This window comes from Silurus aristotelis (assembly GCF_946808225.1).
Source record: "Silurus aristotelis genome assembly, chromosome: 20".
Taxonomy (NCBI): domain Eukaryota; kingdom Metazoa; phylum Chordata; class Actinopteri; order Siluriformes; family Siluridae; genus Silurus; species Silurus aristotelis.
This window is the reverse complement of record NC_139593.1, coordinates 20,730,050-20,754,460: the sequence shown is the minus strand read 5'-3', so window position 1 is coordinate 20,754,460 and position 24,411 is coordinate 20,730,050. Positions and strand designations below refer to the sequence as shown.

Here is a 24,411-nt window from a genome sequence, read left to right as displayed (position 1 = left end):
GCCACCAGGTAGGAGGAGAAGAGGAAGGCCAAGGAGGAGGTTCATGGATGTGGTGAGGGAAGACATGCAGGTAGTTGGTGTAAAAGAGGCAGATGTAGAGGACAGGGTGGTATGGAGACGGATGATCCGCTGTGGCGACCCCTAATGGGAGCAGCCGAAAGAAGAAGAAGAAGATGACCATTATATTTAAACATGTGTCTAGAATTTAAACTCTATCCATACACCCCGGATTCCCTGCATCGAGACGAGTCCAACACACTGTATAAGATACATTTTAACCAAACGGTTATCAAACCACTTGTAACAAACCACTGAATCTGACGGCGGCCTCCTTGACAGGGCATGGAAGCATGATGACATACTAAACAGGGCACAGAGGCAGAAAGAAGTCCTCAACAAGGAAAATACTCTTATAATGATCCTCTTTAAAAACCAGGAGACAAAGTGGCCATTGGGTTGCCCATATCAGACACATGAGCAGCAGCATGGCAACATGCCACTCCTCTCCAAACATTCCCAAAGCCTGCGGTTCCTCCCAAAAAGAGCCTCTTGCTTGACCAACAAATTTGTGCTGCACCCATTTTAGTAAAAGGTAAAAGTGCTTTTAAGAGTGTCAACTTGGTAATACTGGGGTTGAACCCCAATGTTCTGATCAGTAACCCAGACACTTAATCACTGAGCTACCACCTTCCCAAGAGGTCACGTGGTGGCAGATAAGCGGATACCAGTACAGATCCCTTTAATAAAAATGCAAAGACAAAGAAATAAAAATAATAATATATATATTATTTAGTGAATATTTATTCATATATAGCATAGTCATACCAAGCTGTACATATGTAAATATTTTACACTGCTACCAATTAACTTCTGGTTAGATGCTAACTTCATTTCGTTGCCTTGTAGCATAAGATGTGCAGTGACAACGTTGACTCTAATCCAAAATAATACAAAGAATAAAAAGTGTGAACCATGAACATTAAATCTGAGCATAAGCAAAAAAAAAAAAAAAAAAAACCCAGCATGAAGTATGAAAAGACAAACATGAGACAAAGTGTGGTGAAATGTGGGACTTATATACACATGCCAATCAAGTGACAAGGAACAGGTTTGAGTGCTTAGTGACGTGTGACAAGTCATGTGATGGTGCAGTGGCTGATTGGAATCGTGATCCTTTGCCAATCGAATGAAATGGAATGTTTAAAAATAAAACAGAAAATTAAATTCAATCAAATTAAAAAGGTAACAGAATATTAAAATATTTATATTTTTGCCATTTTACATGATAAGTGTAACACACATACCCATACACACTGAACATTCATACACATTCAGCAGATGCCTGAATGTAAAAAAACATTTAATGGTGTAATGCTCATGTTTTTTAATTATAGCTTTATTCTTTATTCAACAACTTAAGCTAAGGAAATTCTTCTTTATTCCAGGTTAAGTTCTCATCTGCTGTATTTTATAGAATTGAAATGTAAATTAATGATTTAATTGAGATTAAAAGTATGCTGAGCTGTGTCTGCGAATGTTGTTATATTACTGTGGACCACCAAAAATATTAGTATCTGAGCTTGTGGGCCAATTATCAGTACAAGTATTTTTGCACCAAATCATTTATTTAAAAATAAGAAAAAAAGTAAACAGAGGTTGAGGTTATAATAAGATTCAGGTGTAGCATAACTTTAATTATGTGGATTACACCTGACCCTGTATACGAAGTGGAATGAGACAAGCATCTGGCAGTTCTTTTAAAATAGGATTAATGTTGCCATCTGCCGGTTACAATGGGTAATGCGTTTGTTTTGCGTTTGATTTCACAACGTGTCCCAGTGAGAAAGAGGTTCATGAATTTATGCATTCACAGTGGCCAAACATTGATTTTATATCGTTATGGTTCAGTAAAGTCTAGTTGGTTGTGAAGGTCTCATTCACTACTTGTGCTACTTGTTTTTTTCTGCTGATTTAATACCCAAATATCATTCCTGGTTACCTTAGATCATGCTCAGGTTTTTTCTTTGTTTTTGTCTACAGTCTTTTAGTGCTTTGCTTTGTGTGTTAGTATGTGTTTTTGCAAAAAAAATAAAATAAAATAATGAAGTCCCCCATTTGTGTCCACGTCCCATTTTTTTAAATTATTTTTAAAATCATATATGCAATTTGCTTTGTGTAGATTTTTCTACCAAAATATTGATATAATATATAATTATATAACCCTAGATTTAAATCTTTATGCTCCCTAGCAAATTGAAGCCTTTTTTCTCCCAATTAGCCTCACTGATAAGTAGTTTTCTTAAGGCTACACAGCTGTTTAGTCCCAATCCCTTTAGTTCCCTCCGCATTGTGCATGTGGAAATGTTCCTCCTTTAACTATTAAACACAGTCGTGAGTTCTACTGTTGTTTTTTGTTATTTGATTTCACCAAATGCTAAAGCAATCGCCGATCACAATCATTCAGGATTTTTTTCCGACCATATTTTTTCCTCGAAGATGATGGTTCCCAACTATCCTTCCAGTTTTTATTAATGCGTTGAACAGTTCTTAACTCAATTTTATCACTTTCATCAATCTCCTTAGATGTTTCTTTGCTTGATGCATTGCCATTAATTTGACCCTTCTGAAACAGATTAACATCTTTTCCATGTCCACAGGATGTGGGTTCGAACATGGTTGTTTAAGAACTTAGAAGCTACTCACTGCATCATTTAGAGTTAAATATCCTGTTGATAGCTGAAACTTTTGCTTAGTTAAATCCTGGTGGTGAATTATTTTTTTTGGATGTGCAGTGTGTGTGTGTGTGTGTGTATATATATATATATATATATATATATATATATATACAGTGAGGAAAATAAGTATTTGAACACCCTGCTATTTTGCAAGTTCTCCCACTTAGAAATCATCTAAGGTCTGAAATTGTCATCGTAGGTGCATGTCCACTGTGAGAGACATAATAAAAAAAAAAAAAAATCCAGAAATTACAATGTATGATTTTTTAACTATTTATTTGTATGATACAGCTGCAAATAAGTATTTGAACACCTGAGAAAGTCAATGTTAATATTTGGTACAGGAGCCTTTGTTTGCAATTACAGAGGTCAAATGTTTCCTGTAGTTTTTCACCAGGTTTGCACACACTGCAGGAGGGATTTTGGCCCACTCCTCCACACAGATCTTCTCTAGATCAGTCAGGTTTCTGGCCTGTCACTGAGAAACACAGAGTTTGAGCTCCCTCCAAAGATTCTCTATTGGGTTTAGGTCTGGAGACTGGCTAGGCCACGTCAGAACCAGGCTGTGTGCTTCGGGTCATTGTCATGTTGGAAGACCCAGCCACGACCCATCTTCAATGCTCTAACTGAGGGAAGGAGGTTGTTCCCCAAAATCTCGCAATACATGGCCCCGGTCATCCTCTCCTTAATACAGTGCAGTCGCCCTGTCCCATGTGCAGGGTGTTCAAATACTTATTTTCCTCACTGTATATATATATATATAATGTATTATATTTGGATGTCTGACACATTATATGAGCCAGTTTTGATCATTCCAGTTGGGCCAGTTTTATATATTTAATATATATTATAGAATATAAGAACTAATCATAAATGGATATAACTAACCACTGACATTTTTGGCATCATAATTTTGACTAAAAGGAAGATCATTATTGCTTACAGGAGAACCTCTTTTATGAGGAATGTCTTCTCAGAGGATCTCGAGTTGAAAATTTGTAACCACAGAGCACAAGTTCTATCGGTCCTGCATAAAAAGGACATCAAAATATGGATATTGGTAACATCCTGAGACACCCCTGTACAGCATATGAATCTGCTCCCGCAAAGTGAATTTGGCTTTGTAATACACTGTAGACTGAGTGATCTATAATCGTAATAATGGCAAATGAATGACTTTTTCAAAAAAAGAAAAAACATGTCATGTGTAAAAGATAGAGGTGTAACCCATTCAACCCACTGTCATTCTATTGTTATTGGCTCTAGATAAAAATGTTTATATTTTTTTTGTGTACTTTATGTTCCGCCTTGTAACGAGCATCTTCAATTCAATTCAATTCAATTCATTTTTATTTGTATAGCGCTTTTAACAATGAACATTGTCTCAAAGCAGCTTTACACAGATAATGCGGTGATTAAAAATGAATATGTTCTTTATGAGTAAGTTTGTCCCTGATGAGCAAGCCGGTGGCGACTGGCGACTGTGGCAAGGAAAAACTCCCCGAGATGGCATAAGGAAGAAACCTTGAGAGGAACCAGACTCAAGAGGGAACCCATCCTCATCTGGGTTACACCGAATGTCCATTTGTGGCGGGTATACAATGTTGCGGGGTGCAGTGATGATGATCAAAAGCGAAGTGTATTTCTGAGTCAGTGTAGGAGACTGTTGACATCAGTGTAGGAGACTGTTGACATCCAATCCAGGCAGGCCTGGATGAAGTGGGAAGATCCACGGGGGGGAGAGGGGCAGGAACAGTGGTCACTGGAGCCTCAGGAGCATGTTTAACTCGACCGAGAGAGAGAGAGAGAGAGAGAGAGAGAGAGAGAGAGAGAGAGAGAGAGAGAAGAGGGTGACAGGAAGAGAAGGATATGGATTATTAAGTGTACCTATTGTTGCATGAGAGTTAAAGTCACTGTGCAGTTTGGACTCCGGCAAGACTCGCTATAGCAGCATAACTAAAAGGGAGAACCAGAAGGCAACACAGACATGAGGGATCTCTGGGATAAGAGACGGCCCACCACACCACCATCAACAAACCTGAGTGAACACGTGAATGTGAGGGGACGACAACGTACAAATATCCCAGTTCACCAAACACTCTATATCAATGTTCCCTCCAGATCTGAGCCTTTACCTGAGAAAAAATCTACTGATTAAAGGCTTGACTGAATAAATATGTTTTCAACCTCGACTTGAACACTGAGACTGTGTCTGAGTCCCGAACACTGATAGGAAGGCTGTTCCATAACTGCGGGGCTTTATAAGAGAAAGATCTGCCCCCTGCTGTAATCTTCATTATTGGAGGAACCAACAGATAGCCTGCACCTTTTGATCTAAGTAGGCGTGGAGGATCATACTGGTACAGAAGTTCACTCAGATACGGTGGTGCGAGACCATTAAGTGCTTTATATGTCAGTAGTAAAATTTTATAATCAATGCGAGATTTGATTGGGAGCCAGTGTAGACTGATTAATACAGGGGTGATGTGGTCATATTTCCTAGATCTAGTGAGGACTCTTGCTGCTGCATTCTGAACTAACTGAAGCTTATTTATGCACCTACTCGCACACCCAGACAGTAAAGCGTTACAGTAGTCTAATCTAGAAGTAACAAAAGCATGAACTAGTTTTTCTGCATCCTGTAACGACATCATATTTCTAATTTTAGCAATATTTCTAAGGTGAAAGAAGGCGATCCTGGTAATATTATTCACGTGAGCCTCAAAGGAAAGACTCGAGTCAATAATCACACCAAGGTCTTTGACAGCCGTACACGCTGAAACAGAAACACCATCCAGAGATGTTAGGTAATCGGAAAGTTTGCTTCTAGCTGCATGTGGTCCTAGTAAAAGTACTTCCGTCTTATCTGAGTTTAGCAGAAGAAAGTTATCGAGCATCCACTGTCTAATGTCCTTTACACATTTTTTAACATTGTTAAGCTGATCTCTCTCATCTGGCTTTGCTGAAATATATAGCTGTGTATCATCAGCATAGCAATGGAATCTAATACCATGTTTATGAATAATTTCTCCAAGAGGCAGCATATATAAAGAGAAAAGCAGAGGGCCTAAGACAGATCCTTGAGGAACACCAAACTTTACCTCAGAGAGTGTGGAGAACTCACCATTAACATCAGCAAACTGATAGCGATCAGTCAAATAAGACCTGAGCCAAGAGAGAGCCGTTCCCTTTATTCCAACAACGTTCTCAAGTCTAGCAAGTAGTATAGTGTGATCAATGGTGTCAAAAGCTGCACTAAGGTCGAGCAAAACAAGTAAGGAGACAAAACCCTGATCAGAGGCCAATAACAGGTCATTTACCACCTTAACTAGCGCCGTCTCTGTGCTATGATGAGGCCGAAATCCTGACTGATACATTTCAAAAATATTATTCATAAGTAGGTGTGAGCATAACTGCTGTGCTACAACCTTTTCCAAAATTTTGGCTATGAAGGGGAGATTTGATATTGGTCTGTAGTTGGACAGCTGACATGGGTCAAGGTCAGGTTTCTTAATTAGGGGGTGGATAACTGCCAGTTTGAAGGATTTTGGTACAAAACCAGTGCTAATGGAAGAGTTTATTATTTTTAAAACAGGTTCAATTACCTCTGGAATGATCTGTTTAAAGAAACTTGTAGGCAAGGGATCGAGAATGCAGGTTGATGATTTTGATGAGGAAATTAATGAAATTAAGTCATTCTCGTGAATAGGAGTAAAACTTTGTAATTGATTGTCTGTTATAATTACACTGCTGTCTACAGGGTTACTTGTAAAATAATTTGGCTTTATATTAACCGTCTGGATTTTTTGCCTGATGTTTTCAATTTTATTATTAAAAAAGTTCATGAAATCATTAGTACCTAATGATGGTGTGCATGTGAGTGCAGTGCTTTTATTCCCTGTTAATTTTGCTACCGTGCTGAATAAAAATCTAGGATTATGCTTGTTATTTTCTATGAGGGTGGAGAAATATGCTGATCAGCAGCACTAAGAAATTTTCTATAAATTAGGAGGCTCCCCTTCCATGCTATTTGAAATACTGTTAATTTTGTTTGACGCCATTTACGTTCTAATTTTCGAGTGGTCTGTTTTAAGGTGCGTGTATGATCATTATACCACTGTGCTAATTTTTTCTTCCTGATCATTTTGGTCTTAAGGGGAGCTACATCATCTAGGGTATAACGTAATGTTGATTCTAGGTGTTCAGTGGCCCAGTCGAGCTCTGCAGGGTCTGACGGAGATCTATCTAATATCGTAATTTCTGGAAGATTGTTAATAAAACGCGCTGTTGTAGCTGACGTGAAAGTACGCTTAACACGATAACGTGGTGAAGTAGTAATGCAATGACTGAGGCAAATTTTAAAAGAGATATCTTCAGTTGTCATACAGGTCATGTGCTCACCATTTTTTGCCCTGAGCCACATATCATTATTTCCTGAGCTGCTCCCACTACACACACTATATTCACAAAAGTATTGAGACCACAGACTTTTTTCAGGTATGTGTGCTTCTTTCTTCAAAACTGTTTTTGTGGGTGGCATTTAAAAATTATTGATGTAATTTAAAATAGATGAATTAATAAAAAATCCTTAGAATTATTTATAAATAAATAGCAAAATAAATAAAAAAACAGAAAACTTTTTGAAATCACAATTTCGAACAAATCGTTTGTCATAATGGCTGCTAGTGAATGATTAAAAGCTAAACACACACGCTCCATAGACAGGTTTAAAACTTTGGTGATTGTGACTCAGTGATGTCACTGTTTCTCCGTTTTCTTTTATGGTCAAGTTTTTTGTCGCCAGGATTTAATTTGACTTCCTTTAACGCAGTTATTGTGTGTTTTCTTCGGCTGAATATTGGGGTTCTGGATTGTACATTTTTACAACCATAGAACACAACAGAATTTTTTCTATATTTTTCATTTGCACACAAATACATTTTATGTTTATGCCTTTCTTATTTGCTTTCTTTCTTTATCTGCTTGGATAGACATTCGTTTTTACGCTAAGTGTCGGCATCATTTTCATGATGGTGATGACTTTATTTATTTATTTGTAATCGTGATATTTTTTAATCGATCCTTGTTTATAATAAGGATGTATCACAGAAAACAGTGAAAGATACTGCTTTTTTTTTTTTCATCTTGAAGGTCATAAAAAAATTTTTATTGAGACTATTTATTTTTGCATTTGCATTGCAATTTCATTTACATTTACTTTAACATCTTCACGACATGACATTACAGGCATTATATATATATATTACTAATAATAATAATAATAACAATATACAGTATATGTAGTATATCTAATCACATGTCCAACCTCATGTCAAGTGTCGAAATGCTCCAAAATATTTTGAGGAGAAAAAATAAATAAAGATTTGCAGCAAAAAGCGATAGATAGATAGATAGATAGATAGATAGATAGATAGATAGATAGATAGATAGATAGATAGATAGATAGATAGATAGATAGATATATAGATAGATAGATAGATAGATAGATAGATAGATAGATAGATAGATAGATAGATTCCCTAAAAGGTTTTCTGAGGTGTAAAAAATGGGTTCTGTTAAATACATTTTGCAGCCCTTTGAAATAAACAACTTGGTTGTCTGAACAGAAGAAGAAAAAAACAGAAGAAGAAAACAATCCATATGAAAAAGAAAGAGGTGTAACCCATCCAACCCATTATCATTCTCCTGGTTGAACACACTGTTGGACTTTCATTTGTGTGGTTTTTTTTGGCTCTAGATGAAGGATTTCAGTATCAGTATACACAAAAAAGGTTCTGTGTATGTTCCAGCAGGTCATGTGCTCACCATTATGTCTGTCTTCTCAGAATTTAATTTACTATGTGAAAAAAAAGGATTGCTATTCATGCTATAACCAGGTGTGCTGCACATGATCAGTAAAAACATTCCCATACAGTCTTATTAAGATAAATAGAGTGTGGAAAGAAAACACTCCTGGTAGGATTCCACCACCAGCATGATCTGGCAATACCATTACGGTGACAGATTCTATGAATTAAAAAAAAATCCCAGCTGCTGGTTATACAGCTCTACAGGGTAATATGACAACCATTTGCATGTGCCTAATTTGAATTGGCTCAGGGTTATGCATCTTTATATCCAGCTGGCCTTTCAGTGTGCAAATAAATATTGGTATGTTTCATATTTACAGGTTAATCGTTTTTTTTGACGTTAGAACATTGGGCATCGCTGTTGTGAATAATTGTCAGATGGACGCTGAGAAAAAGCCGATGCGGGTGCTGGTGACGGGTGGCAGCGGGCTTCTGGGAAAAGCCATAGAGCGTGTGGTAAAGCAGGAAGGAGGAGCGGAAAAAGGGGAGAAGTGGATCTTCCTCAGCTCTAAAGACGCAGACCTGACGTGAGTCCAAGCCCCTAAAATGCTGACACCACCTTAAATCTTATCACCATTTCACAAACCCACACTTCACTGTGGAATTATTTATAATGTCTATCCTTGTCAATGAAAATCGCAGCATCTGTTCAGCTCTGCTACCTATAGCTTTGCCCCCTGTCTTTTACTCAGTACCACTGTCTCTAAACAATACAACATCGCAGGTTTCACCACAGTCCTATAAACTTTCCCTTTCACTCTTGCAGATACTCTTCTATCACAAATAACTTCTGCTATCACTCTTCTCCACCCACTCCACCCTGCCTACACTCTTTTCTTCACTTCTCTAACAAATACTTTGCACTATTGTACTCCAGGTACCTAAACTCCTCCACCTTTTATATCTCTTCTCCTTTCATTCACACACATTTACTCTGTCTTACTCCTACTGACTTTTATTCCCCTTTCTCTCCAGCAAGTATCTCCATCTCTCCAGACTCCTTCAACCTGCTCTCTGCTCTCACCACTGCGAACAGGAAAGGGCTCAGAGCCGATCCTTGATTCAGTTCTACCTCCAACTTAAACCAGTCTGTCGTTCCTAATGCACACTTCACTGCTTTCACACTGTCTTCATACATGTCTTGCACCACCTTCACATACTTTTCTGCCAGACCTGACTTCCTCATACAATACCACAACTCCTCTCTGTTGTACACTTTCTCTAAATACACAAACATACCCGACCTTCTCGATACTTGTTCATTAACATACTCAAAGCAAATAATGTGTCAGTATTGCTCTTCCTTCAACCATACTGTTGCTCATAGAGAAGGTTTCATGGCTGAACATGTTCTGTCCGAGCTGAAAAACACATTCTTACCAATCAGACCAATCAAACACCACACTAAATAAATTATTTGCAAGATTGATTATAATTCTAAGAAAATTTCATAAAGATTAAAATGATGTGATGGAGGCAATTAAAACGAATATTTCTTGCACTTTTTTCTACAGAAATGCAGCCGAGACTAGGGCCATCTATGAGAAACATCAACCCACACACGTTATTCACCTCGCAGCTGTAGTGGGCACCTTCATGAGCACGACAAAGAACCTAAATTTCATGGTAATTAATCACTGTGACTCAGAAATACACACATATACTGTACACACACTCGAGGAACCTTTCTCTATTAGCTGAACCAACACTTTTAAACTGTTTTCAGAGGAAGAACCTGACCTTAAACGATAACGTGCTGCAAACGGCTCATGAGTTTGATGTGGTAAAAGTGATCTCCTGTTTGTCCACATGCTCTTTTCCAGCGGAAACCACCTACCCCATCGATGAGACTATGGTACACACAAATACAGAACAACTGTAAACAGTTTAGTAGCTACATTATTTTTATACTTGTAGACTCATATAATTGAGCCCATATTTGGGGTATCATCCTGCCAGCTTTGAAAAGTGGGTGTGCACAAATGGGTCTCATATTCCCTCCAATCATTATCATGGGTTAATGATTAGCTAATGCAGATTTAGCTCCCTGTTGAATAAAACTAAGAAACACATCGTTTTTTTCCAACTGACCCTGATAGTGGCATCATGAATAGCTCCAGCTATTGTGCAGAAGATAGTAATTTTAGCCCACTGTGAAGATCTAAAATCTAATACCAAACAATCTTGTTCATAGATCCATAATGGTCCTCCTTCTGAATCGAACTCGGGCTACGCCTACGCCAAGAGGATGATTGATGTACATAACAGGTTTGATCAATTTCAAAGTATTAACAACCTCCTGTAAGAATGTTAATTTAATATTCATGAAAGGATTTTCCAGTTTCAGCATTTGACCTTAAAGGTTTTCATTAGTTGATTTTGTGGTTACCTTGCAGTAGGCTATTTTCTAAAAGGGTGACTGAGTTAATATTGTGTGTTTATGTGCAGGGCCTGTTTTCAGCAGTATGGACGGCGGTACACATCTGTTATTCCCACAAACATTTTTGGCCCTCATGACAACTTCAGCGTCGAGAACGGTCACGTTTTACCCGCACTCATCCACAAAACCTACAAGGCGAAGAGTAAGACCAACTGTCAAGACAAACTGATTAGACAAACAAATGTATGACACTGCCCTTATCCACAGCGACTTAAGGTTATCTCATTATACATACATCTAGACTATTTTGTCTTCAAAGTGACAATCTGCTATCATTCTTGTTCCATGTATGTGCTGTGGAAGTTAGGTATGAGTTGCAGTCAGGTGAGAACGTTTGTGTTGCAAGTAGAACAGGCAAAACAGGATCAGGTACCGAACCAGCAGTGGGTGCAAAATAAACTGTCACTCGCTGGTTGCCATCACCTTTGATTCGCAATCTGTGCTTTTTTCTTCTGGGGCCACATTAGTAGAGATTTGCCTGGTTGAAAAGTCATGATCCTTGGAGAATGAAACGCAGCCAATCAGTGAAAGCTGTGGTAATTATGTGATTATCAGATGACACACAAGCAGATTTAGAGAGAAGGTTTTAGAGAACTGGTCCTTTAATTATTTGTCTCAATTTGAAACCGATATTTACTTTCGTCACTTTATTTAAAGGGATGTATTTGTATGCATTCAAGATGATGATGTGAGTGATATCATGGCCAGTTTTCAGTTTTATTCATGATTATAGATTAAGATAAGCCAGGTGATCTTATCTGTGTGTATTGTGCCATCCGTAATCACTGTTAGGGGCTTTTCATAAGTACACAGTGTTTATGCTCTGTGAACTTGTCAAAACAAGTTTATTTCTATAGCGCTTTTCACAACAGACATTGTCTCAAAGCAGCTTTACAGAATTTAACAGTTAAGGTGAACGATGTGTATTTATCCCTGATGAGCAGCCATGACTTGAACAGGTAGACTGGCCATGGCTGATTAATGAATACACGGCAATGCTGAAACTGTTGTGTAATTGTGTGTTTTGTAGGAGATGGAACAGCTCTGGAGGTCTGGGGATCGGGTCGAGGACTACGTCAGTTCATCTACTCTGTAGATTTGGCCCGCCTTTGCGTGTGGGCTCTAAGAGAATACGATGAAATTGAGCCCATCATTCTCACAGGTACTCATGTGTACTCGGGTACACATAACGCAAGAAGTTTAATTTTATTTTAAATGACAGACCTTATGCTTCGTATGTGTTTATTACTTTGCTTTGGATTCAACATGTTTAAAACTCAGAGTGGCGCAGGGAAAGGGGTAATTTTGGAACTAGAACTTGGTGACAATGGGGTTTCGGCAATTGTTTGTAGTGCGACCTCGTTTAGAACTCCTTGGAGCAGTGGAGTGGTGCGCAACGAGCCATGAGTACATCATGATCATGTCTCGTCTGCTCATCCAATAACAACGTGGGTGCATAATTTTGAAGAAACAGCTCAACACCACAATAATGCATGTTGTTGAATAGAGCGGCGAGGGCCCCTCACAATTGCAGATCAAACAGATATGATATTCTCTAGTGTGAGGGCCATTCGAGCACCACCTGGGTACTTTTTTTAGGCTGAACCCATATCTTTGAGGTTAGCAGAAGAGACATAATCATGACATCGTAACTGGTAAGGATGCTGAAATTCCCTTTGTGCAGCATTCACATTATCACCATTCTTATAAAAGGTTTCACATCGAACGTTAGTTGAGAACCACTCCACTGCTCCATTATACCCAATGACAATGGGTTCTAAAGGACCTTGAACTGGTTCCAAACAATTGCAGACAATCCGGGGTCACAAACTCCTATTTCTAAAGTTTCCTGTTTGGATGCACCAACCTGTACTGAATTTATATCATTTCTTTTAAAATTTTGCAAGTTGGCTTGTATAATACTGAGCTTTGGCACTGTTTCCTTACTCGGGCTTTCTCTCACACTGTTATGTTCACAGTTGGAGAAGAAAATGAGATATCCATTAAAACTGCAGTCGATGTGATTGTGGAAGCTTTCGGCTTCACAGGACCTGTGATTGTATCCTTTTTTTTCGCATATACAAGCTGTGTGTGTGTGAGAGTCAGTAAAATACAAAGTATGGCCTTTGACTGATGTTTTCAGTATGATACCAGCAAACCCGATGGCCAGCTGAAGAAAACGGCAAACAACGCCAAACTGATACGCTACCTTCCTAATTTTACCTTCACTCCATTCCATATAGGTAAAAACATACACACATAATATAAAGGATATTACCTGTGCTATATATTCTGGACTTACCTGTGCTTTATCCTCAGCTGTGAAGGAGACATGTGATTGGTTAGCTGCTAATTACGACATCGCTCGCAAATGACCGTCCAGCTTGAAACTGATGAGTGACACGTTCTTCACACTTTGCAGCATGTAATGTGAAGCACCTGTCAACGCTCTTCAGCCACAGTTTTCCATAAAATCTCAGGATATCGGTTTACAAATCGATTTAAATTTAAACTGGTGTGCCTTATTATTCTGATTATATCATCTAAAAATCATGAACCCTAGAAATTGTATTGTTTATAAAAATCATTGTGGTGTCTGGAGAATTAAATGCAGTCAATCGGACAACTGTGGGAATTATGTGATTAAAAAATAATACACAAACAGATTCATACAGATTCATACAGATTTAACTATATGTCTCATTTTCTGAACTGATATTCACTGATATTCTATTTTTGTAAAATTGCTGTAGGGGTGACCTTGGAGAAACATGGCAGCTGATGTAATATATCAATATATACATACATGATAACATAGCAATAGCCTTTAGGTGCCAGGTTTTAGTCTGGAAGGGCCTGTGTGGGTTTTACAATTACTATTTGTTACACTGTATAACAAGATTCTAATAAAACCTTTCCTCAAATCCGATGACCGAGTGTGATATTGTGTGCTCACCACGACAGATTACACACTGTTCCACATGAGTACCAATGAGTTCTTTTGTTTAATCATTTATACATTTGCTGTAGTATTTATAAGAGGTGGAGGTAAAAAAATCCAATGCATCAAGTGAAATCGGGAAACGATACAAAGGCAATCCTAGAAAGCTTAAAACATAAGATCAAGGACCAGAGTATCACTAAACAGAACAAAGACGGCTGTTAGCAAAAGCGAGCAAATGCTGAGCAATATTTAGCACCAAAACACATTCATTTGTTTCATTTTACTATTTGTTTCATTCAGCATTTTATTCCCTGAAATTGATTGTCTTTTTTATAATAGTGTACAGGATCCTTCTATCAGTTTCACCCAGAGGGAATTCCTAGAAATGAGAGTAATGTATACAGAAATATATCAATTCTTTAATTACTTTACAGAGACAATGTCTGTCTGAGAGCTGTCTGTGTAAGAGACACACATCCGAGAATGATGTATGACCTTTATCTACACCTCTAATTATCTACATACTCAACTTATAATCGTAGAGCAGGTCAAAACCAGAAGCTAAAAAATAGGGTTACAATGAATGTTGATAGGACCTATAGGCATGAATGCACAATGTGGACAATTCAAGGAATATACAAAATCACAAAGTACAAAGTAGAGAAGAACGGTGAAGTGTGTGTTAATATAACATATGTCTATGGTCTACTTAAATCCAAAGTTCCCTTTTCTCGAGCTGCAAAAAAACTGTCCTGTGCTTATCGCAGTTTGTGACCAGTCATGAACTGGAGTGGTAAATGGAGCAGAGGTTGAGGAACTGTTCAAGCCAGATTTCATGCACCCTGCTGCCACTGCTGATTTACCTGCTCCCTACTCTCACTACAAATAACATATCAACCACAAACCTCATAGTCCACAGAGACTCCTGCCCGACCTTGTCCATCATCCTGTTCATCACAGGAAATGTCATCATCCTGCAAACAGGAAAGGGCTTAGAGCCAATCCTTGAAGCAGTCTGTCTTTTCTACTGCACACTTCACTGCTGTCACACTGTCCTCATACATGTCCTGCACCACCCTCACATACTTCTCTGACACACCTGACTTCCTCATACAATACCACAATTCCTCTCTTGGCACCCTGTCGTACGCTTTCTCTAAATCCACAAATACACAATGCAGCTCCTTCTGTCCTTCTCTATACTTCTCCATCAACGTTCTCAAAGCAAATAAGGCATCTGTGGTGCTCTTCCTCGGCATGAAACCATACTGTTGCTCACAGATGGTCACCTCTTCTCTCAGCCTGGCTTCCACTACTCTTTCCCATAACTTCATGGTGTGGCTGATCAACTTTATTCCCCTGTAGTTACTGCAGGTCTGCACATCTCCCTTATGCTTAAAGATCGGTACCAGCACACTCCTTCTCCATTCCCCAGGCATCCTCTCACCTTCCAAAATCTTGTTAAACAATCTGGTTAAAAACTCCACTGCCATCTCTCCTAAACATCTCCACGCTTCTACCGGTATGTCATCTGGTCCAACCGACTTTCCACTCTTCATCCTCTTAATCGCTGCTCTCACTTCCTCCTTACTAATCCTATCCACTTCCTGCTTTACTAACTCCACATCATCCAACCTTCTCTCCCTCTCATTTTCCTCATTCATCAGCTGCTCAAAATACTCCCTCCATCTTCTCAACACACTCTCCTCACTAGTCAACACATTTCCATCTCCATCCTTTATTGCTCTAACTTGCAACACATCCTTCCCAGCTCGATCTCTCTGCCTGGCCAATCGGTACAAATCCTTTTCTCCTTCCTTAGTGTCCAACCTCTCATACAGCTCCTCGTATGCCTTTTCGTTGGCTTTCGCCACATCCCTCTTTACCTGCTGCCGCATGTCCTTGTACTCCTGCCTACTTTTCTCATCACCCTGTCGATCCCACTTCTGTTTTGTTAACCTCTTTCCCCTTATGCTCCCCTGCACTTCCTCATTCCACCACCACGTCTCCTTGTCTTCCTTTCTATTTCCAGATGTCACACCAAGTACCTTTCTAGCTGCCTCCCTCATCACTCCTGCGGTAGTTTCCCAATCATTCAGCACCTCTTCACCACCACCGAGCCTCTGTCTGACCTCTTCCCTGAACCTCACACTACAGTCTTCCTCCTTCAGTTTCCACCATCTTATTCTTCTTTCAGTCCTTACCTCTTCTTCTTCGCCTCCAAAACCATCCTACAGACCACCATCCGATGCTGTCTAGCTACACTGTCCCCTGCCAGCACCTTACAGTCTCCAATCTTCTTCAGGTTGCATCTCCTACATAGAACATAGTCCACCTGTGTGCACCTTCCTCCACTCTTACACGTCACCCTATGATCCTCCTTCTTCTTAAAATAAGTGTTCACCACTGCCATTTCCATCCTTTTAGCAAAATTTACCACCATCTGCCCTTCCACATTTCTCTCCTTTAGGCCATACCTACCCATAACCTTCTCATCACCTCTGTTCCCCTCACCTACATGTCCATTAAAGTCTGCCCCAAACAACAATCGTTCATTTCTAGGGACACCATCTACCATTTCATCTAATTCACTCCAGAATCTTTCCTTCTCCTCCATCTCACAGCCGACTTGTGGAGCATAGGCACTGATGACATTTATCATCATCCCTTCAACTTCCACCTTCACGATCATCACCCTATCAGAAACTCTCTTCACCTCCACTACACTCTTACTGAACTCTTCCTTCAGAATCACCCCTACACCATTTCTCTTTCCATCCACACCATGATAGAACAGTTTAAACCCACCTCCAATTTTTCTGGCCTTACTCCCTTTCCAATTGGTCTCCTGAACACACAACATATCTACCTTTCTCCTCTCCATCATATCAGCTATCTATCTCCCTTTACCAGACATAGTGCCAACATTTAAAGTACCAACCCGAACCTCCACTCTCCTACACTTTTCCTTTCCCTGTCGCCTCTGTAGGAATCTTCCTCCTCTCCTCCTCCTCCTTCGGCCAACAATAGCCCAATTTCCACCAGTACCCTGTCGGCTAACGATACCTGTGGCGGTCGTTGTTAACCCGGGCCTCGACCGATCCGGTATGAAATTCTTATTCGTGACCCGCATATTTGATTTGGCACGTTTTACGCTGGATGCCCTTCCTAACGCAACCCTCCCCATTTATCCGGGCTTGGGACATGCACTAAGAGTGCACTGGCTTGTGCCTCCCTAATGGCTGGGTTTTATATATATATATATATATATATATATATATATATATATATATATATATATATATTCATTCATTCATTCATTCATTCATTTTCTCCCGCTTATCCGTAATTCGGGTCCTAAGCAGGCCCCCGCCTTCGACTGCTGCCCAATCCTCACAGCACCGTCCCTTACAGTCCCTCCTGCAGGTGGTGAGCCCACGGGAAGGCGGCCCCACGTCACTCTGACGTCACGGACCTTGATATTTCACTCGTAAGGGACCCCCGGAGCATAGAGGGTTAAGGGCCTTGCTCAAGGGCCCAAGAGCGGCAGCTTGGCGATACCGGGGCTTGAACCCCAGACCTTCTGATCGGCAACCCAGTGCCTTAACCGCTGGAGCCACCACTCCCCCATTATATATATATAAGACGACACCTAGCGGTTAGTCCAGGGTACTACAAAGATACAATTCACATTTTTTTTAATATTTCAAACATATTCTGAACTGAAGATAAATTTTATTCACTGGTACTCATTCTGTTTTAAGGTTTACTTACTTACGAGCTATCATGAGGTGTAAAAATCATAAAAGCATATTATTATATATGATTATTGATCATGTGTGTTTTGCTTTTCTGTCGAGTGGCATAATAAAAATAACTTTATTGCAAAGAAATTGATTTACATAATCAATGCTCAGGTTGTTTGAGCTACTTACGGATTCTGAGTTATTATTAAGGAAGTCAATGTGTGCCATGTAAACATTGACTGCTTGTTGGGAATGTTTACACTGCTGCTCTCTCAGCTTGTATATTTAGCAACTGAAATACAATAAAAATGGGTTCATGTTAAATAAGTTTGTTAGATTAGTTAAATGAATTGGTTTCTAATGCGGGTTAGAATGGATTAAGCCAGTGCGAATGCATTAATCACTGGCTACCTGACACTGATTTGCATGAACTTGATTTAAATTGTCATTATTTACACATCATCTGTGTGTAAATCAAGCTGGGCTTTTAGTGTCTAAATTCATATTCACATTCCTAATATTTGTTTTGGCAGATGGATAGTAAAAAGAAGCCGATGCGGGTGCTGGTGACAGGTGGCAGTGGCCTCGTGGGGAAAGCCATAGAGCGTGTGGTGAAGCAGGAAGGAGGAGTGAGGGAAGGGGAAGAATGGATCTTCATCAGCTCCAAAGATGCAGACCTGACGTGAGCTTCAAAACCCAGCCCTAAACACGTTATCATCATTATTATTGTCTTGTCACCATTTTTTTTTCCACTATATAAAGAATAATATTAGAACAAGAGCATTAACATGAACATTGCAGATCAATTACATTGCTTTGATTTAAGCTCACAACCTTTAAAGCAGAAATCAACCATCTTAACCACTGAACTACCACTTCCCCAACTAGTGGCAGAGACTCTTCTACAAAAACCTCTTCACAAATCAGACTTATCGTTGTTGAACTGATATAATGCAAAGGAAAGTGATGATGTGATGGAGTTATGAATAATATTTCATGCACCTACTTCGAGAAATATCAGCCCACACATGTTATTCACCTCGCAGCAATGGTGGGCAGCCTCTTCATGCACATGAAACAGAACCTAGACTTCTGGGTAAATCTCATACACACAAACAGACAGACAAACACATATACACACGCATAAATTCTCATTATTAGCTGAAATAATTTTTGGGTTTTTTTAGAGGAAAAACATGGCTATTAATAATAACGTGCTGCACATGGCTCACGAGTTTGATGTGGAGAAAGTCGTCTTGTCTTTGTCCACATGCATTTTCCCGGATAAAACTACTTACCCGATTGATGAGACTATGGTACACACATACACACACAACTGGCACATAGATTTGTACTTTAGAATCGATATTAGTATAGTCAAATAAAAAATTCCAAATATATATTTCCTCCTCTTTAATCATTATTATAATCCATATTCACTTATATGGTGCTTTTAACAGCAGGAGCCGATGTTGATTTTGATCCCTATTCAATAAAACTCTAGATATAGATATATTGGATAAATCTTTATGACTGCAGCAGCAGGAACAAAGTGTGAAATCTAACACTGAATGATTTTGTTCATAGATCCATGATGGTCCTCCACATGAGTCGAACTCGGGTTACTCCTATGCCAAGAGGATAATTGATTTATATAACAGGTTTGTCACATCTCACCAGTGGTGGGTCGTGCATTTGGTACCTGGGTCTTCAGTGGGGAGGTACCCGACTTAATCCACCTCTCAATATCACTATTATGTCACAATTATAGAAACCATCAATACTGTACAAAAACACAATAAACCAACGCATGGCAATACAGAGAGAGAGAGTGGAATCTCACATATGGAGGGTGAAGACCATTTTACTAAAGCAAGAAACCCAGTTAAGTCTCAGTTCAGAATCAATATTTGTCTAATAACATGACTAAAACATAAAAAATGTCATTCAAATTTAAAATCTTGGTTAAAGTTAAAAGATCTATTTATAATATTCTCTATGGTAAAAAGGCCAGCAGTACTGACTTTGAAGGCCCTGGGCAGATTAGATTCACATGGCAGCACATAGAGACTGAAATCTGATTGGACAAAAAAAAATCTAACATCCACATAAACGTACTGGAAGCAGTGCAGCCGAGAGAAACATTACAAAATGAAGAGAATAAACTGTTGGAAATAAATGAATACAATTTCATGAAACAAATATCAGAATTTAGGTTGAAAATGTAGGTCAGTGCTTCTGATAGTGTTTAGGCCAGCAGAGAAGGCTTTGCTGACCAGTGGTGACCGCCCACCTCTGCATCTCACTATCTATACTTTATTTGGTGGGTGATTTCATTTCAGTGTGTGTGTGTGTGTGTGTGTGTGTGTGTGTGTGTGTGTGTGTAGAACCTGTTTTCAGCAGTATGCACGGCGATACACGGCGATCATTTCCACAAATATCTTTGGCCCATATGACAACTTCCACCTTGAGCATGGTCACGTTTTATCTGCACTCATCCACAAAACCTACAAAGCAAAGAGTAATACATCTCTCTCTCTCTCTCTCTCTCTCTCTCTCTCTCTCTCTCTCTTTCTCTCTCTGTCTCTCTCTCTCTCTCTCTCTCTCTCTCTCTTCCTCTCTCTGTCTCTCTCTCTCTCTCTTCCTCTCTCCTTTCTCTCTCTCTCTCTCTCTCTCTCTCTCTCTCTCTCTCTCTCTCTCCTTCTCTCTCTCTCTCCTTCTCTCTCTCTCTCTCTCTCTCTCTTCCTCTCTCCTTTCTCTCTCTCTCTCTCTCTCTCTCTCTCTCTCTCTTTTTCTCTCTCTTTTTCTCTTTCTCACACACAAACAAACAATATGTAAAATATATCTAGTATCAGCACCCAATAGAAGAAATAGAAGTCATGTTATAAGGCGCAGATCACCAAGTTTTATACAGGTGGCAGTCAGGTTGGGTTGGGCTACATTAGATTAGCTTTGTGAGGTTAGCCAGGTCAGGTTAGGCCTGGATAAAAGTTATCATGAGAGCGTACAATATTGAAACTGTTGTGCAATGTTGTGTCTTTTAGGGGACGGAACAGCTCTGCAGGTCTGGGGTTCGGGTAAAGGACTACGTCAGTTCATCTTCTCTCTCGATGTGGCTCGTCTTTTTGTGTGGGTGCTGAGAGAATATGAGGAAATCGAGCCCATCATTCTCTCAGGTACTGATACACGTATCACAAGACATCACAAAGTGTGTGCAGAAACATGGACCTTTTTACTGTCACTCAAAAAAGATTTTTTTCAATCACTGCCTTTTATTTTAAAGTTAAAATGTTGGTTCTAGAAGGTTTGAAAAAGTCAAAAGGGCAATTGTACTAGACTTTGGAACAGTTCCAGCTGCAGTTCTTCCTCCACCTCACCAGAGGGAGCCTTCACCCCAATACTAGCACTTCCAGGTCTAATGAACATCTTCCTTACCTGTAATATATGTTACATATTCTGACTGTCCACTTGATAAAAGGTAATTTTAGTTAATTTTATCAAGTGGACAGTCAGAATGTGTAACATATATTAGTAGTCAATATTAAAATATAATAATAATAATAATAATAATAATAATAATAATAATAATAGTTAACGCCTCGTATCTATTAACTGAAGCAAGGTTTACCGTAACTAAATTAATTAGCAAGAGGGGCAGTCAGCGAGAAAATGTCCAGTAGCTAATTTAACTAATATACAGTCATAAAGATAAACCATATGATAGCCGCTACATCTCACTGGTTGCGCAATGAGGCGCTTCCGAGCAAAGAATGCAATCACGTCAGATTCGATGTCGTGCGCTAAAATGCTCCCCTGCCACAGACTGCCGCACTTATCTCATAATTATGAGATAATAAGCCATAATTAAAAAATAATAAGTCATAATTATGACTTAGTAAGCCATAATTATGAGTTAGTAAGTCATAATTATGAGATTCTTGCTGTTTGTTTGTTTGGTTTTTTTTATCTTTGTGAATGCAATGTGCTTTCGTACTTTATTTTAAACAGCCTTTAAAATATTTTTATGTACCTTTTAAAATGAAATAAAAAAAAAAAAAATTAAATATACTTTTTTTTTTTAAAGCATGTGTCTTTTAAAATTACTTTTAATGACCTTTGGTGATGAATTGTTTAATGTCTCTCTCTCTCACACACACACACACACACACACACACACACACACACACACACTGTTTTGTTTGCAGTTGGAGAAGAAGATGAGATAACCATTAAGAATGCAGTCGATGCAATTGTAGAAGCATTCGGCTTCACGGGATCTGTGGTTGTATCCTTTAATTTGCATATACAAACTGAAAGTGAGAATAAAGTGTGAGTGAGAGAGTGTGTGTGAGTGGGTTTGTGTGTGGGTGTGTGTGTGAGTCAGTAAATGAGAAAAACACAGTTTGGCCTTTACCTGTTCAGTATGACACAAGCAAATCAGACGGACAGCTGAAGAAAACGGCGAGTAACGCCAAACTGAGACGCTACCTTCCTAATTTCACCTTCACTCCATTCCATACAGGTAAAACCTGCACACACACCCACCAACAGAATATACAATGTATGTGTATAATATGTGCAGCCGCAGTATGTAAACAAGACTGCAAGCAGTAGTAAAATTAATACTGACCACATGTACTTTCTGAGCAATCATCCAGCTTTAACTCAAAAAATATATATTTTTTGATATTTTCACTTTTCAGTGCTACTGTTTGCTTTCATACACACATGCACCGCCGACATTTGATTATTGAGTTGGAAACAACAAGATCGTCTCCTCAGTCCATCCTCACTTCATTCCTAGCTTGTCCCGGAATAGTTTTTTGAGACATTGACAAATCTACAATTACTTAGACAAATACACAAGCACACACCCAAAGACACCAAACATAAACCCTAACATCCACAAACACCACACCCGTACTCATGCACAAAGGCACATATTGATTCTGGCTTAAATTGTGCTTTTCCTCAGCTGTGACGGAGACATGTGATTGGTTTGCTGATAATTACAACATCGCTCGTAGATGACCATTCGGCTCAAACCACCAAGTGATGAGCTTTTTTCTTCTTTAAATCTATCTGATGGAGCTTTGTAATCTCATTACAGTAATAAATAAATAAAAAAAACCCACCTTTATTTGCCATCTAAGCTTTGTCTTTTTTTTGCTATAGAAAGAGGTAAAAGTGTGAAAAAATTCGACTGGTTAAACTTCATTTATTAGCTGACAGACATTTCTTGACTTTTCTTGCTCTTTGTTGTATTTTCTATTTCATGATGAACTGTTTTTTTTTAATACAGTAAAACCCTGTTGGACGAGCATAATTCGTTCTTGAAAATTGCTCGTAGGTCCATTTGCTTGTATGTTCGAACTGATTTTCCCCCTATAGGAATGAATGTAAAAGTGATTTAATCAGTTCCAAGACCTCATTCTATCGCTAATTTCTGCATTGAAAAGTATTTGTAGCCTATTTTAACAAACAAATACACCGCAAATTACCGTAATGTAAATATAATTTAACACTTACTCATGTGGTAGTGGTTGATTGCGAGTGTGAGACGCACACCACCCTCGTAACCTTCTCGGTTTCCATGGTAATTCTATTTACTTTCGTTTTTACAGCACCATCACTAATTTTCTTGGAAAACATTTTTCAAGATTTCTAGTGAAATAAAAACATAAAACTAAAAAAAGTTAAGTTTTTGCTGCACTGAACAACGAGAGCGACCGAGTGATACGTCATCAACTAAGCGACTGATGCGACCCTCCGCTGAAAACGGGGAACCGTCAGCGTGGGTTTGCTCGTGCCTTCGAAATTTGCTCGTGAACCGGGGTAAAATTTTGCGAGCGAGGTTGCTCGTATCTCCGTTTGCTCGTACTATAGGTTGCTCGTACAATGGGGTTTACTGTTGCACCTTTAGTTTTTCAGACTTCTGTTGCCTTGTTGCAACTTTTTAAAGACTTGTTGCAGCCATCAAAATGAATTATTTAAAATTATGCTTGCATATGTTTTTTACGTTCTATTGTGTCCACCAACTGATCTCAGTAAAAAGGGGGCACCATAACCTCTCTAGGGGGCAAGGTACCCTGTTGTTCCAAGCGCTATAGGGGGAGGAGTGCCCGATGTTGAACATCACCTATAAGCTCTCGGTGCAGGAGAGCCAGTACAGCAATATCAAGAGTTTCTGGCAATCAAACAGGCAGTCTTCACCCTCTGATACTGTCATCTGCGATGGGGCTTTACTCTCTGTTCAGACCACACCCCCAGCTAAAGATTGCTAAAAAATATTGCAGCAGAATAAATTGTGGGGCCACTCTACTGGATATTAAGGTGTGCAGGAAATATTTTGTGCCTGTAGACAATGTCTCATGTATTTCAGACACATTGACGCTCCAAAAGAAAGAATGGAAATACCGCAATCCATATAACAGAAAATAAAGACTATTACAATCTGGTACTTTTGAAAATGAATGTGGTGAACAGTTGTTATTCATATTATCACCTGAAAATGGCAGCAGTGTAGGTGTAGAAGTAAGAAGTACCTGGGTTGCTTACAGAAGACACATGGCAAAAAAAAATTAAAAATTAATAAATACACACACACACACACACACACACACACACACACACACACACACACACACACACACACACAGCATCTTATTATCCATGC

General features: G+C 39.1%; 2 protein-coding genes across 6 annotated transcripts in view; both read left to right on the top strand.

Moving 5' to 3' along the window:
• The window catches only part of LOC310715544 (GDP-L-fucose synthase-like), a 50,557-nt gene extending 36,583 nt beyond the window's left edge, over positions 1-13,974 (top strand). Inside the window, exons 1-9 of one of the 2 annotated variants that reach the window (XM_083522038.1) lie at positions 8,969-9,132; positions 10,120-10,231; positions 10,332-10,460; positions 10,800-10,873; positions 11,054-11,187; positions 12,076-12,207; positions 13,025-13,104; positions 13,189-13,288; positions 13,365-13,974. In XM_083522038.1, the coding sequence (XP_083378164.1) occupies positions 8,984-9,132; positions 10,120-10,231; positions 10,332-10,460; positions 10,800-10,873; positions 11,054-11,187; positions 12,076-12,207; positions 13,025-13,104; positions 13,189-13,288; positions 13,365-13,420 (966 nt within the window). In that variant the 5' untranslated portion in view covers positions 8,969-8,983 and the 3' untranslated portion in view covers positions 13,421-13,974. Of the gene's footprint in view, positions 1-8,968; positions 9,133-10,119; positions 10,232-10,331; positions 10,461-10,799; positions 10,874-11,053; positions 11,188-12,075; positions 12,208-13,024; positions 13,105-13,188; positions 13,289-13,364 lie in introns of those variants that run through there. The other variant, XM_083522034.1, reaches the window with a different exon arrangement.
• Positions 13,975-18,250: 4,276 nt separating this feature from the next.
• The window catches only part of LOC310715545 (GDP-L-fucose synthase-like), a 74,745-nt gene continuing 68,584 nt past the window's right edge, over positions 18,251-24,411 (top strand). For 2 of the 4 annotated variants that reach the window (XM_083522040.1, XM_083522039.1), the window contains exons 1-7: positions 18,737-18,831; positions 18,923-19,051; positions 19,323-19,396; positions 20,123-20,256; positions 20,780-20,911; positions 21,941-22,020; positions 22,158-22,257. In XM_083522040.1, the coding sequence (XP_083378166.1) occupies positions 18,784-18,831; positions 18,923-19,051; positions 19,323-19,396; positions 20,123-20,256; positions 20,780-20,911; positions 21,941-22,020; positions 22,158-22,257 (697 nt within the window). In that variant the 5' untranslated portion in view covers positions 18,737-18,783. Of the gene's footprint in view, positions 18,418-18,736; positions 18,832-18,922; positions 19,052-19,322; positions 19,397-20,122; positions 20,257-20,779; positions 20,912-21,940; positions 22,021-22,157; positions 22,258-24,411 lie in introns of those variants that run through there. The other 2 variants (XM_083522044.1, XM_083522047.1) reach the window with 2 other exon arrangements.